This window comes from Parasteatoda tepidariorum, chromosome 4 (assembly GCF_043381705.1).
Source record: "Parasteatoda tepidariorum isolate YZ-2023 chromosome 4, CAS_Ptep_4.0, whole genome shotgun sequence".
Lineage (NCBI taxonomy): Eukaryota > Metazoa > Arthropoda > Arachnida > Araneae > Theridiidae > Parasteatoda > Parasteatoda tepidariorum.
The window spans coordinates 34,953,630-34,969,960 of record NC_092207.1 but is presented as its reverse complement, the minus strand read 5'-3'; the positions used below and the strand labels follow the sequence as shown (position 1 = coordinate 34,969,960).

The 16,331-nt window shown below is 30.5% G+C and overlaps 1 protein-coding gene across 1 annotated transcript in view; it reads right to left on the bottom strand.

The window, feature by feature from the left end:
- Nucleotides 1-7,950: 7,950 nt before the first annotated feature.
- LOC107443864 (cytochrome P450 4V2) overlaps nucleotides 7,951-16,331 on the bottom strand; it is a 32,460-nt gene continuing 24,079 nt past the window's right edge. The window contains exons 8-11 of the mRNA XM_043055238.2: nucleotides 16,060-16,233; nucleotides 13,302-13,368; nucleotides 11,339-11,518; nucleotides 7,951-8,274 (exon numbers count right to left, since the gene is read on the bottom strand). Of these exons, the coding sequence (XP_042911172.1) occupies nucleotides 8,117-8,274; nucleotides 11,339-11,518; nucleotides 13,302-13,368; nucleotides 16,060-16,233 (579 nt within the window). The 3' untranslated portion in view covers nucleotides 7,951-8,116. The remainder of the gene's footprint in view (nucleotides 8,275-11,338; nucleotides 11,519-13,301; nucleotides 13,369-16,059; nucleotides 16,234-16,331) is intronic.

Below are 16,331 nucleotides of genomic sequence, written 5' to 3'. Positions count from 1 at the left end.
TGTCTTTACAGCAATATAATATACATGGTTTAAATGTTGCATTAACTATATTGCTTTTGACGAAATTCGCATCCTTAAATAAGCAAAGAGGATATTTTCCTTGAAGAAATTATTCCTCGGAGTATTAAAACTTGCTTAACTCAAATTGCCATTGACTTTTTTTCCCGTTATAGAAAAACTTTTGAAAAATTGCCTTCAGTCTCAATTCTGTTGCAATATTTTTTAATTATATGGGTTACAAATATTGTTAGTTATGCATTCAGGGGGGGGGTCGAGAACTCCCCGCATGTGTTATATCAATATGAGTAGTTATGAATATATAATATTAATATACTAGACAGTTACCTAGTTAAAAGACCTGTTCCTAACCAGCAATGCACAAAATCATAAATCCAAGACTTTTCATTCGCTTTTGTTCCACTTAAAACCTCCTACGATTTTAACATTTTAAAAAAAAAATGTTTTTATTATTTATAATTGACATCATAACATTGAAAATCATAAACTAATAACAGTAATAAAAAATGAACTCCACAGTAAATAAAATCAGTCTATAAAGGTAGTTAATGGATTAAATAAAGCGTGTGCATTGTTTCAAAAAGTGTTTAATTTTAATTAAATCGGAACAATTGTTGTTGTAGTTTTTACAGACTTTTCAATTAAGCTATGAAAATATTTCCGCTGTTTGACCAAAGTCGGATAGTTTATGTATTGAACTGAATATGATCTTGAGCTTATTTTATTTATTCAGAACTCTTCGCAATATAAAACCTCACATGCTTTTTTTGGTTGAATTATATTGCAAAATATCTAACTCCACTTCCTTCGATCCTTCGAAATGGGCCATGTGTCCGCATGTCAAAATTTCGTAAAGGGTACGCTATAGTCGCTATCAAATTGTTCTGAATTGTCCTACCACTCTAGCAAAACTCTATATAAAATATCTCCTTGTGGCAGGTATGGGGAAAGAATTAAGAATTGCAGCTGGCAGTAATATTACTTAGGTTACACAGTTACAGCAGAGTTAACCAGTTGCAGTTAAGTTACACCAGATACAGTTAAAGTTGGTCAAGCTGTAGACATATCTTTTTTCCCCACCTGCAAAAGAGTTTATGTAATTCACGCTCGTAGGGAGCCAGCGTGGACTTTAAGGGCCAGTATGGGTAACTAATATTTCTCTTCACTATTTCTTATAAAATTTGAATGCGATGCGAAAATGACATCAATGAAGTAAAAATAGTCACATTTAAGCAAAAGAAAAAAATGTTTATCAAAATCTGGAAACATTTTTTGAGGAAGCGATCTTATAATTTAGAATTTTTAGCAATCGATAAGAAAACAGACGCAGTTTCTTCCTACAGGAAAGCATAGTTTAATCTTAATCTTAGGTATAAATTTTATATTAGATCTTTAACAAAAGGAGTATGATTCTGTGAAATCGCTACTGAAATAGAGCCAAACGTATAAATTTATTTAAAAAATAATTTATAAAATTTTTTTTATGGAAACCAATTTCAGTTTAAAAAAATTATAATTAGGTAAACTATCACCAGGTATGATAAAACCAAGAGCTCAACAGGTTGAAGGCACGTGCTTTTAACCAATGCGCTACGCAAGCATATTCAGCTGTTAAATTTTTCTTACAATTAAATAAAATAAAGGTGTAAGGCTCAAGTTCACAAATACAATTGCTCTAAATTTTTACCCTATGTTATAATTCAGACCAAGCTTTGAAATTCTAGCTTTGTTTCATTTCAATAGAAATTTCACAAATTCATTCCTCCCTGCATCTGTAAGCATTACCTCAACAGCTTCTGGTTTGTTCAGATTTATGAAAGGTGTGAACCCAAGCCAAACAGCAAATAATGTTTCTTTTTTGTATAAATGAAACATTGCCGTTGTGAACAGCCATACCACTGAAAGGAAATAAGTTAATAAGTTAGATATCATCGTGATAATAATTAAATTATATTACATTTCAAATATTTACGGTTTTTTGTACCCTATTGTTTACTTATCTTAAGTTATAACTGCATAATGCTTTTAATCTGAATAGAAAATTCTTTTTTCAGTTCGAAATATTTAAAATTCCACTTTGGCGTTAAATGGCATTAACGAAACATTTTCTAACTTTTTCAAGGAGATAATTTCCGATTGAGACCTGTTTTTTTAAATACCATGGCACAAAAAAGCTCCTATGAAAGAAGTGAAAAAAAGTGATAATTTTATTTTAAGTGAATAACTATATTTTCTTCCGTTAGCTTCTGACCTTAGTAACAGCCCTTTTCAAATCAGAAGAATTCTCATAGAATACTCACAATTTCTGTGACATATATGTCACGCTAGGTCTAAGATGCGGTCAACGATATCTATCTATGTCTTTGTAATGCGTGCATAGATTGTTGATTTTACGAAATCTATTTATTCGCATATTTGGCATTTTAATTGACTAAGATTACTCGTCGATTACTTATTTCCGTATAAATTTAGTTCCATATGAACTCTTCCGCTATGAAATCACTTGAATATTGTTACATAAATATTTCAACCGCAGAGATCTTCGATATTAAAAAGATTTGGCGAAATACATTAATGTCGTAGGATAAACAAGACCAAGATAAACATTTTAGCGGGTAATTTTTCATATTGTCACTTCAAATGTTTTTTTTGGGGGGGGGGGATTAACAGAAAAGTTTTTTTTTCTTCCCAAAAATCTTTGTTATGCAGTGTGTGTTATAATTGATACCGAAAAACATCGCTACTCTCTTTTGCACACTTCCTACTTTTTGGAAGGAAATGGTAGTGGTTTGAGAAGGGGAAGAGACAAGCAAGTGAAACATTGTTTCCTACGTATTTTTTCACGTTATCTTGAATGAGGCCGAACGGATTTTATCTTATTTTATAACCGTCGTTGATCAAAGGACTAAATTTTTGTGTTTACGTTACCAATGTTCAACTCCGTAGCCTTGTAATTTTGAACCCAATCCAGAAGACAAGGGAATTCCAGTATCAAGTATTGGGAGAGACTTCACCTTCGTGGAAGACTTTTTTATGGAACTAACCCGCATTTGCATTACACAGAGAGATAAACCACGAAAAACTCCCTCGGTTAGTCTGACGGCAAGGGGGCTTCACCTTTGATACGAGAGGATATTTTATGTCCGCACTATGGTTAGTAAGAGCCGGGAGCGGAATACGTATCAACTAGTCATCGTGGGATTCGAACCCGGTTCACCTCACTGGGAGGCGGATGCTCTATCCCCTGAGTCACACGGCTCATCAGATTAACAGTTATTGCTGGAGTGTATAATTACCGGAAGCTATTAAAGCATCTTATCGTGATTTATTATTCATGAGTCAACTGATAAATTATCAGGATATTGATCGTGAAATCAGTAAAGCTGATGCAAAAAATTATCTCTGGTATTTAGCTCTCGAAACGGTTGCCTTTAACTGTAAAAATTGCGTTATCAAATATACACACACACATATATATATTTAAATAATNTTACTTTTTTTATTTTTGAAGGAGATGTGTGCATGGTCAAATTATTAGGCTTAAATGCTTCCAGGCTGCCTGATACATAGCTGAAAATGTCTCGGTAAAATGGTTAAATAGCAATTTATTCAATTGTTATTTCACTACTTTCAACCAAAACAGATATATATATATACGATGGTATGTCTTTCTAAATTAATTCATAGTTTAAAATAGATTCATTTATAATTTTAAGACGTAGAAAATCATTTTTTTTACCTCAAAGAGCCGTAAATATTTAATATTCTGATTGAAATATTTTCTGAAGTTGAAGGGGAATAACGCTTGAAAACAAACTTATTAAGACAACTCCGAAAATTAAATGCATGCAGTCTGCACGGCTTTATCTTTTCAAACAAAGAAATATCTATAATTTTCATTTTTGCATGCCCTTCGATTACTCTAGAAAAGATATTGCAACCCATCCCCATCCAGAATCTCAGAATCCCTAGCTAAAAGTTGGAACAGCGCAGTTTTCTGTGGCTTTTGATATCTTCACGGCTATAAGACTATGTGTATTCTTATATATATACACACACACATATATATATATGCATAACCTTACTCAAATATCTGTTCCAAAACAATTAAACAATATGATAACTTAGATGTTACTTACCTGCTGTTGGAGGTAACTTAATCTCTGTATAATTTCGCAAGCCTAAAACTTGTATCAGTCCTATAATTTGTGATGGAAGAATCTTTGTGTACTTCCTTCTTTTTCGAAATTGTTGAAACAAAACCCAAACACACAAAGATACTATTACTATGCACACGCCTTTAAATGATAACATAAATTTCATCATCGTGACAATTTTATCCATTTAAAAATAAATTTATTAATTAATTATGATCTATTTCTTCTGCTTTCAATCGTAGCATTTATTCGAACGTATTCGTATAAAGTTGTTTATTTTCCTTTTGACAGTTTTCCTGATGTATTGAGAAATCAATAAACACGATAATTTAATTATATAAATTTGATATCTAATCTTTTGCCAGAGAAGTTCATTTAACAGAAATCTCACCCAATTTTTTTTATTTCGATAAGATATGAAAAAAAGAAAGATTGAGTAAATAAATCTTCTGATGGAGATAGTCACTAAGAGTGAATTGGATCTCCGGGAATTATCTGGCCAGATTTTCATTTCCCTGCACTGTTAAAAATTTCTCGAAAAAAATGATTAACTAACAAATTAATTAATTTATTTAATCTTTATTGTATCAAATTCAAACAAAACAGTTAAATAACCGTAAAAAAGATGATACTCAAACTGTTAATTGTGAGAAAAATCGTTTTTTGTCTGTTTTCATTTAAAACGGTTAAACAACCAGAATTTTATTCGTTAATTCTGAGCCCCTTAGGAGGCCCCATAGGTACGCATGTACTGTAGCTAACTGGGCAAATCTGTCAATCTTATGCCTGTCTGGGTGGGGGCTTGAACCCCAGCGTTGGTTCCGCATTGTTTATTCCATTTCTTCAAATACTGGACTACTGGAACTCAGAAATCTCATTATCACATAGATGGCAGCACCACATAGCTGATTGACTCAAAAAGGTTTATTGTTTTTCTTCTCTGACGATAGATGGAGCTACTATTCAAATTAATAAAGCCACATTTCACGGTTCATTTGACAAAACTCAATTCAACCATTACCTATCTCCTATGTCCAAAAGCCAAACATGACCTATTTATAATGTTCAGCTAAATACTAAATCTAAATGGTTTCAAAACCCTATAGTTTTGTATTGATGATTTTTTAACCATTTAAGTTACAAACGGTTTCAAAACCGTAAAGAAAAAAATTTTCCTAATAGCAAATTTTACTGTTAATCGGATGGACAGACCGCAGCCAGTTATTTTACCGTTATTTTACACGGTCGGAAACTTCTCGAAAAAAATGGCAAATAACAATTCATTTAATTGTTATTTTACCATATTCAAACAAAAAAGAGTAATAACCATTAAAAAAGATGGTAATCAAACTGTCAACTGTGAGAAAACCGTTTATTAACTACTTGCATCCAATACGGTTAAAAGACCAGAATCTTAACGCAGCAACTAAGCCCATCCAATGAAATCTTTAACCAATTAATATTTATCTTTTGTCTTTTATCTTTTAAACAAAGTTGATTTTGTCTACAGCTGCACAAGGTAAGTTACGTTAGTTTATAAAAGTCTTAACAGTATTTTCTGAAGATATTAAGTGTTCGCAAAGTTAAAATAATTCCTGGTTACAGCTGCAAAATCATTTGTTACATCACTGCAAAGAATATTAACCAGAAATAAGGAGAAAGTGAGACTATGTAATATTTTTATAGCTCATACAGTTCATCAGTTTCTTAATCACTGAAAATAAAACTATTGGAAATATTGTATAAATACTATTGCATTGAATAATATTGAATAAATTTAATACTTAAATCTAATTTAACAAATAGAAATGAAAATGTAATGGGAGACATTAAAAACAAAATAACTTATACCCCCGTAGCAGTTTTTCGTAAATTAAAAATCATAATTTAGTAATCATAATTAAATTAAAAATCATAATTAGTTTTCTTTTAAAACACAAGAAAAAGGAATAAAAAAATCTTAGCTTTGAAAATAAGTCAAAGTTATCATGATCTTATTCTTAAAATAAACTTAACAGTTTGAAACAAAATTCCTTTTTTTTCTTCTTCTAAGGTATGTGCTTGCAGTTACAAACTGATTTCATAACAAAATTTTCAGAGGGAAAAAATTTTAATAGGTCTGCTTGTGCTTAAAGATAAATGAGAAAATGTTTTTTGTTTAATAATGTATGAATTTTGTGCTAAAAAAATAGGTTTAAAAACCAATATGCACGTTTTCATTATATTTAAAAGTACACGGCAATACTGCTAAAAAATTCACTTTAAATATATGCAATAATTGCACTTTTATTATTTATGTTTGTAAGCTCAGAATTTGATAAAGATTTGAGAGGCAAAATAATGCTACAAATAAAACATAAATATGAATAAATCTAAACCATGTGATACAAACACTTTGCAATAAGAAAAAAAATGTGCCAGGCGTACAAGATATAGAAATTAATAAAAAAATAAATTTCGAAACATTAAAAGTAAGGGAATGAGAAACTAAAAGCGATAGGTCCAACAATCGAATGAATCGAACAAATGACACTTTAATTTTTCTGATTATTTTTGTTATTACTAAACTTTAAATAATATGTTCTCCTAAAAAAGGTTTTCTTACTCATTATGTTCGTTGCGTTCATACTCATAATAAATTTTTAAAAAAATTTGGGATGCACAAAGATTTCAAATTTCAAGATTTGAAGATTACTTTTTTTATTTTTGAAGGAGATGTGTGCATGGTCAAATTATTAGGCTTAAATGCTTCCAGGCTGCCTGATACATAGCTGAAAATGTCTCGGTAAAATGGTTAAATAGCAATTTATTCAATTGTTATTTCACTACTTTCAACCAAAACAGACAAATAACTATAAAAAAGATAATATTCATACTGTATAGTGCGAGGATTTTTATGATTTAGAAACTATGGAAGTTGTAAATGGCCACAAAACCGCATAGTTTCGCATTCATGGTATGTTAACCGTAACTGTTTTAAACGGTTTAAAATTCGTAAAAGTAAAATATATTCCTAACCATAAACTTTATGGTTAACCGGAGGTACAGACTGCTACCGATTATTTTACCATAATTTTAGAATGAAAATTCGAATTCCAATTTCCTTTTTTTTATTTTACAAAATATTACAAAAACCACTTAAATGAAATAAGCTGCAATAATGATGAAACAATAATTATTGAAAAGTTTATTAAAGAAACTTTGCATATAAATACAAAAAAATACATAAGTTAAAAATAATGTAGAGAATAAAAGATTCTAAAATTACGGAATACAAACCGTGTAAAAACATAAAAGAAGTATAGGATTCTTATGTAATAAATATATACACGAATATAACATAATTTAATAGACAAATTCAAAGATATACATAAAATTTTTAATTATTCAAGGAAATGTTTCAAATTATAAAAAGATATGCAATGTAATATTCTGAAAGTTTTAGTTGTATATAACGAACACTCTGTTCAAAAACTGGTACCATATAATAAATAAATTATTGTTCATGAAATGGCTCACTAATATATTAATTTACAGTAAAGTTAACAGCTTCAATAATAATGAAATAATTATTGTTATTTCTCTTTATTTTATAATTTAAAAATATAAGTCAACTATGAATTTTGTATTTTTACATTGTATAGCAGTTCCACTAAAATTATTACTTTTCTGATGTGTGGAGAATGTTCAGTGCTCAGCTCCCTTTATAATATATATATATATATGTATATATATATTTATATATATACAGACATACATCGGAATTTANATATATATCATAATGGTTCTATATATTTATATCAAAAGTAAAGGTGGTGATTACGGAACATTCAGTTAAAGCATACGTTTAAAATATTTCTAAAAAAAAAAATAAAAACATGCAAAAAGCAGTTGATAAAAGATTATAATTATTTTGACCAAGAATGACCAGTCCATCCAAATTATCTTGGTCGAATTTTTATTCGTATGTCCTTAGTGGATCGTAATATGAGTTCAATTGAGGTTATCATTTTGTCCCTAGGATCCAGTGACTCCAACTTGTAATTTCTTAATAAATTTGCTAAAATTACTTTTTCTTCCATTATTGCAAATCGTTGACCTAAAACAAAAAATTAAAAGCTTTAATGCAGCGTACTAAACATAGATCATAAAAATTACCAATTTTGTTAAGTGGAAGAATTGTATACATATGTGGTTGGCACAGCTCGCTCATTAATCAGAGCACCCTTTTTTTAAAATGCATGTCCAGTCAAACGAATTTAATACTTTTTTTAAAAAAAAGTATGTATGAATGGTAGTCAAAATTTATTAGCCATCATCTATAAGTAATTAAATGCATGCCATTGTCTGGCGTAACACTGAAACAAGAGTATTTCTCTATCTCAATTAAAAACACTTAAACCATACGTAAAACACAAGCTTCAAAAAGATATACTGTCGTATTGGAATAATATTTCAACTTCCTTATACATTAAATTTCATCTCTAATTTACGATTCTTTAATTCACTATTTTTGGAAGGGACTGCATACGTCAAAGTGGATAGGATTTCAATTCGTTAAGATTTCAAACTTATAATTAATAATATTAATATTATTAATAATAATTATTGAAATGTCGTCGTACATCACTGTTTAATTTCTGTCTATTTTTTAGAGCTTGTAAAAGGTAACATGGAAGCATTATTGATTATTTCTGAATTTTTTTTAGGAAAATTTTAATGCTATACAAAAATACTGCACTTCGAAAATAAAAATGCAATGATATTTATCACAAACATCAATGTTTTTTATAACAATGATTGCCCCGATGAAATATTTTAATACACGTAAAACGTCTACCATATATATACTAAATTCCTCATTTTCTAATCCTTTTTGACTTACTGGTAATAAAAGTGTCACCCGAAAGTTCAGTTGGATGATTTTACACTCCAGTAGACTTTATAATTGTATTTGATTGATGAAATTCATGAATCTAGTTTGGAGATTCTTTTGCCTACTTCCCTTTTTTTTAAGAAAATACCTTATATATACCTGAAAACAATTCCTAACTGCATGAAACGTTACCTGTCGTCAACTTTAAAACCGAACACAACTTTGTATTAATAAAGCTTTATAATTCCTCAGCATCACAAATATTTCAGATTATTTAATGGTCAAAACCTTTGCTATTATTTATTGTAGCGTATCTACCACTACAAAATTACAACTACAATTCACTAGTATATAAGACATGTTATCTCGACTCCATGTAGGGATACCTCTACATAGATGAAGGTTGACATGGTCGATATCTACTCTCCCCACATTGGTGACCCGGACGTGATATGAACAAGCCTACCTTCGCAGCAACGCCCACTACGATTTGAACACGCCTACTTCGATGGATGGTCCACATTAAACAGTTGACTTGCTACTTGTGACTGCAACATCCTCATGCAGTTAGTACTCAGTTTCGATCACACATAACGTACAACGCATTCACTCGACTGTTTATGGCAGCACAGGAGCGACCACGACCGTGAACTTAATACAGCTCTCACGATTAGCATTCAAAAAGTACGGTGATCTTAATAGAGCTCTCCCGGCTTCTCACAAAACAGCAATGAATCAACTAGTGGTACCCGTTCATCTAATTTTATCACAGTTAAAATTCTGGTGGGGGTACCTTATCATAGAAGAAGGTTGACACTGTCGATAACTCCACCCCCACATGGATTGTTTCTATTAAAGAAGGATGTTTCATTGCAATATTGTTTTATTTAACATCTTCCAGTTCATCACGAAACAACACTTATTAAATTAGTTTTTTTTTTAATTTTCCGGTAAACAACAAAATACTCCTTGGCTGGCAAAGAATATTCTTTAGTAGAAAACAAGCTATTCTCTAGTTGACAAAAGTATGGAATTCGATGTTAAGTCGAGAAATCTCTTATTGGAAAATGATTCGCTACATTTTATGTTTCAATTGGGTGCTTGCAACTCGAGAAGAAGAGGATCACTGATACACAGACACGTCACCAATGACCTCAGCACCAGCTGATTATTTATAAACAAAATGACGTGTTAAAGTCTAGCTAGTTTTCCACATAAGTTAGAATGTTAATTAACGAGAAGTTAATTAAATACGATGCCGTATCACACATCGAATTTGTTAAGTTATAAATATTTCTTGTCTACGTCTTTTACTAAACTTAGATTTATTATTTGTGTATGCAATTCAGTGCAACCGTGTTTATTTCTGTTTTGTGTATCTGTCAACTTCGATGCACAATTAGTTTGCTTGTGTCCTACGTGGCTTCGTGCCTATCTCTGTGTTAAGTAAAAATTAAATAGGGGAACAATTGAAATCTCTGAGAAAGAATCTTTCTGAAAGAATGTAGAATGCGTCACTTAAGACAATTGATACTTGACGAACTCACTTACTCGTTATGGAAAGAAGAGAAAAGTTGATAGCATAAACAAATGCCACATTTCAGCAACCAATCAGGACCGAGATACCCACACTACATCACTTGCAGGTACCCCATTGTGCCGAGTAAACACTTCAATATTTTACCCAGCTGAACCTCAAAATAAATCAATCCCAAAATTATGAACTATAAAACATTTTTCCATTAAAGGGGTGTTTTTCCGAAATTTTCAGCTTTTATCTAAAAGTCAAATTCCTAAAAAAATAACTCTAGAAATATAAATGTTTTCAAATGTTATATTCACCATTCACCAAAAGAAAAAAAAACTCTCACTCAATTATAAGAAAGAAATGATATTGCTGACTGAGAATTTTCAGTGAGCAAACAATAAAACTTTTTCAGTTTAATATTTTGCATATTTTGGTGTTAGTTAATTTGTGAACTTCAATCTTTTTTTTTTATTTATTAATGTAGTTTGGTTTAGCTATTAAGGCATTCCCTTTAATGAAAAAAAGGGGGGAAGCGTTAACCTGCATGTAATTATCTCGATTTTCAGAATTTAGCATAGAAAATTAAGAGTTAGAATCTTATAATCCGAAGCTGGTTAATAGTGTAAGCAATTCGGATGATCAAAATTTTGCTGTATTTAATTCTCTATCGTTTTATGTTTCTGCTTTGAGAAGAAAATTTTTGCTTTAAGATAATTCTATACTGATATTTTGATATCATTTGTATTGAGAAAGACTTACCAATGCAATTCCTTGATCCGGCAGAAAAGGGAATGTACGCGTAGGGGTGACGATTTGCTGAGTTTTCTGGAGTGAAACGGTTGGGATCAAACACTTCCGGATTCGGATATATTTCTTCATTCCGGTGCAAGTTGTAAGGCATCATGACAAGTGAAGCACCTTTTGGAATCTGATAACCACCTGTTAAATAAAAACTTTCCTTAACTAAAGAGCTCACACATAAAAGGTTTTGAAGGATATTTTTGAAGAAAAAAAAAAACAATTGAGATTTCCCTATAGAATATCTTATTTTTATCTCATTTAACTGGGCAAAATTCATTCATTTTGCTAAGTCAATAAAGTTTAAAGATCTTACAAGAAATATCTATAAATGATAGTACTTCATTGTTTGTTATTACTTCATAGTGCTTCATTGACAGTACTTCATAGGTGAAGGTTCTATGTGCTGCTGAAAAGAAACAGCAGATGACAATCTTAGAGAGCATTGATTCTGCCTGCTTATTAATACGTAAAGAGTATAAACGTGGAGGCATGAAGTGTTTAAATGAGTCATAGGTATTTATAGTGGCCATGGTAGAGCATTGGTTACAGAATCGGACTAAGGTCCGGTCAGGGTTCAATCCTCGACTCTACTACGATCCACCGAGTGCTTACGATAACGTGCTCGTAAAATCTGTGTAATCGAAAGCCATGTGGTTGGTCGTTAAGAAGTATCAGAGGAGGAAGGATCTGGAGAAAATTTTGTTCCCCTTCATGCCTAAATTGAAGAAAGAAGTGGCTCCATGATTGTATTGGGCTGCCATCTATCCATGAGATTCTAAGACAAGATGTACTTTCATCCTTGCAGTGCTCTCTTGTCAAATGAAAGGCGCGCCTTCCTGACTTATTTTGCAAAAGGCCAATAGCTGGCGAGCTTAGCTTGTCTCAGTGTCATTGGAAACAACACACATAGATATTCATTGAATCTTTTCAATACTTCGGGCTAAAAATAAAATTAGGGATTCAAATACAAGTAAGAATAACGCGCACTTTTAAAGATAATTAACTAAAATTATAAAATAGAACCTTCTTATATTCAGCTTTTAGGATATGAACTTTAAATGATTGTTCGCTACGTTACTAAATTGTTAAATAATTTTAGATTCATTAGTTACTTAAATCAGTTTTATTAGTTATCATTTGATTTCCAGTTAGTTTTATTAGGTGTTGGTACCTTTATTAGTTGCCATAGCTTTGCTAATTGTTGTTAATTGTTGTTGGGTCTTAAAATGGTAGTTAGTTGCCCGTCGTGGTTTATTGTATTGTGTTGCTTATAATTGTAAACTCTTATATCATGCTTGACATTATTTGCTCTTCTCTTTTTCAGTCTCTTTTATAAGATGTTTCGTGGTCCATCATAAACTGTTTGAGTGCAATGATGTGCTATCGCACTTCTCTTGCGTTATGCTAAAATTGCATAAAATGAGATCACATTGCTGTTTACATTTATATTACTTTACTTTTAGTTCTAAATAAAAAGTACTTTATATGATTACTTTTGTAATTACATTATAAAGTACTTTATATAATTACTTTTTTGATTATTACTTTTTTATTGTATAATTATTTATGACAGTTTATATTATTTTCCAAAATTTGCTTAGTTAACTGAGAAAATAATATCTGATTGAATTCCGTCACAAAAAATTGAATTCTCTTAATGAAAAATAAAAGCCCAGATGGTGTTAAAAGGGTTTTTAGAAATGATCACCAACTTTCTAAATTGTGCACGAATCACTAAATATTGATTTAAGCCAGCAAATTTCATCTTTTTAATATTTTATTACGGAAAAAGCAATTTATATCTTAAACTTAAGTATTTTATATAAGATTAAATTTACATCTCTGCGTTATTTTTAACACATTTTCAGAAATACATAAATACAATGACATGTTCGTTAAAAAGTGTAAGACACATAATTACATATGTTCGTTTCTGTATTTGCTTTTCTCGCAATCACAGGAACTGATGGACAGAGTCTCAGAGATTCCTAAAAATATATACTAAAATTTATAATGACCATTTAATTACAGTCAAGAATCAACAGTATTCCAATATAATACATACAGCGGTGAACAATACTCTAACAAAAAATATCGAACAATCATAATATTACTACTCATTTCAAACTTTGTCCCACAAAATTTAATTCCAGTTTTCGTATTCAAATTTAAGTATCAGGGAAAGAAATGCACCCAAAGTACCTTGTGCCGTAAAAAAAAAATTCCGAATCAATTTACGGTAATCCATTTTTACCGGAAAATGATACAGAACAAAAAGTCTGCTATTCCATATGTTTTACAGTTATAGTTAATGTAAAATCACTGAAACACTTGTATTAAATATATATTACTGTAAAAATTACGATGTAATATTTTACGGTAAAAAAGATTTTACGGATGATGCACCCAAAATGCTTTGTTCCGTAATTTGATACAGAAATTTTTACAGTGTATTGATAATTTTAAAGTGCTTAAGGTAACTTAAAGGAGATAATTTTGTGTACACGAAAGTAAAAATAATGTACTATAGATACACAAGTGGGCGACTTTGTGCTAAAATACAAATTAAGGTAAACAACGTTTAAGAGCACAAAAAATATTTACAAATGCAGACAGCTGTTTCGGATGCTCAAAGGGCAACCTTCATCAGTGCAACAGTACTATAGGTTAATTTCATATTAATAACGCTCTTTTGCATTCAAAAAGGCATTTTATTATCTCTTACAAAGCTTAAGTGATACGTTCTTTGTGAATATCTTAAAAAATTTGAAATTACTACAACACAATTAATTTTTATCCAATCTCTTTGTATTCAATGAAAGCACTCAGAAAATCTTAAAACTATTCTTGGGGAGAACACTGTAAAAGTTCTGGATCAAATTACGGCAAAAAGTATCTGCACACAGGTTGTCGGTACTTTTTTTCATAAAATCCTTTTTTGTAATGGTATATGATAGGAAACAAAAATGCTGATTTGCTGTAATTGTTACTGTAATAATTCCTATAATAGTAGGCTGCTCCCCCTGCTCGCTAACGCTCGCCAACCCCCGAAAATTGCTACGCAATCTTATATGGTTTGCTCCGTAAACTAAGCTCGCTTCGCTCGCTACTAACTTAGGTACATTGCAAATGCACAAAATTATAAGAATTCAAAACAATCATTCAAATCCATATAACAACTTTTTTTTAAAAAAAAAATTACATCTTTTTAGTAAATACTAAGTCATTAAAATAAATTTGAATTCAAATAAATGACATGTAATTCGTTAAACCTATTAGAAATGTGCTATAGTATAAAATCTTAAGATAAAATTTCTAAAACTGATATCTCTTTAAAAAGGTTAAAATTTTGGCTATAATTAAGTCTATTAAAAATTGAAATAAGTGAATTGCAATGGAAAAACCTGCATAAACAAATAAATTCTAGTAAAACAAATAAATTCGTGATATAAATCAAAAATCGTCAAATAAATTCGTAATATATAAATTCGTGAAAAAAAGCGCTTTCGACAAAATACTAAAATAGAGATCTATCGACAAAGACTACTCACTTCTACCCAGCTTATGCTCTATCTGGTTATTTCAGTTTCTGTTTTTAAAAGCGCTATATGTTGAGCCATCTCAGCTAGATTTGGCAGGTGACATTTTTTGAGGCAATCATTGGTCGATTTTCTAGCGTTGCCATTCAGGGAGTTGTAATGAGGCTTTTTTTTTGTCGCCGTGTAAAAGAAGTATATGCATAGATATTACTCAATCGCTCTCCTTAAATAAATGTTAATGTAAAAATTACGTTGCAATATTTTACGATAAAAATGGATTTTACTGATGATGCACCTAAAGAGCTTTGTGCCGTAGTTTGATCCGGAAATTTTGCAGTGAGGAGGTAATTTTCAATTGTTTAAGTGGTAACTTCTTAAACGAGATAATTTTACGAACATACACGTACAAACAATGTCCTATAAGTTCAAATCAAAATTCATACTATTAACGTCCTTTTCTCCATTTTATTTTTTTATAAACCTCAATTGATTCGCTCATTGAGAATATATTAAAACGTTTGAAATTAATGCCTCTTAAGCAACTTTTATCGTATGTCTGTGTATTCAATAAAAACAGTCAGAAAATTATAAAACCATTCACTGTAAAAATATAGGATCAAATTATGGTGAAAAGTACCGACTTTCAGGTAGCCGGTTCTTTTTACCATAAAATCCATTTTTACAGAAACATGTAAATGAACAAATAAATCTGCTATGCTGTAATGTTTACAATAGTAATTACCGTAAAATTTCTCAATTATTTTGATCAAATAAGCGCTATCGTAAAAATTACGGCATAATATTTTAATGTAAAAATTGATTTTATGGATGATGCACCGAAAGTGCTGGTACTTTATAACGGAATTTGATCCGGAATTTTCAACTGTGGAGACAATCAAAAGCTGTTTTCTTGAACCAAAAAAATATTTTACCCGTTACTCTGTTAGAAATTATGAAACGTGAACTATAAATATGGTTCAAATTTGCACCAGACTTTAATATGGACTAATTTGAATTCTACAATACTTCTGAAACACGTTATACTGTTGGTGTAGCTTCATATGGAGAATGTTAAATCTCAAACAATCTACTTTATCTACAATTTTATAATAGTTATAAAATCAAAATTATTAACTATACCTTCAAGACGCAATCTAAATAATTCATGTCTCTCAAATCGTCTGTGGTGATTTCCCTGTCTCTGTCTTCACCAAATATTTCGTCAAGTTCCTCGTGAATTTTCTCTTGAACATCTTTATAGAGGCCAATGAAATATAGAGTCCAACTCATCGCCATGGAAGTAGTATCATGACCCTATATTTTCATGAAAAACATAGCTGTTGCTTTTAACTTTATCAGCAAATCAATAATTATAATAAAAAAACATGAATCAACAATATTTATTTTAGCAC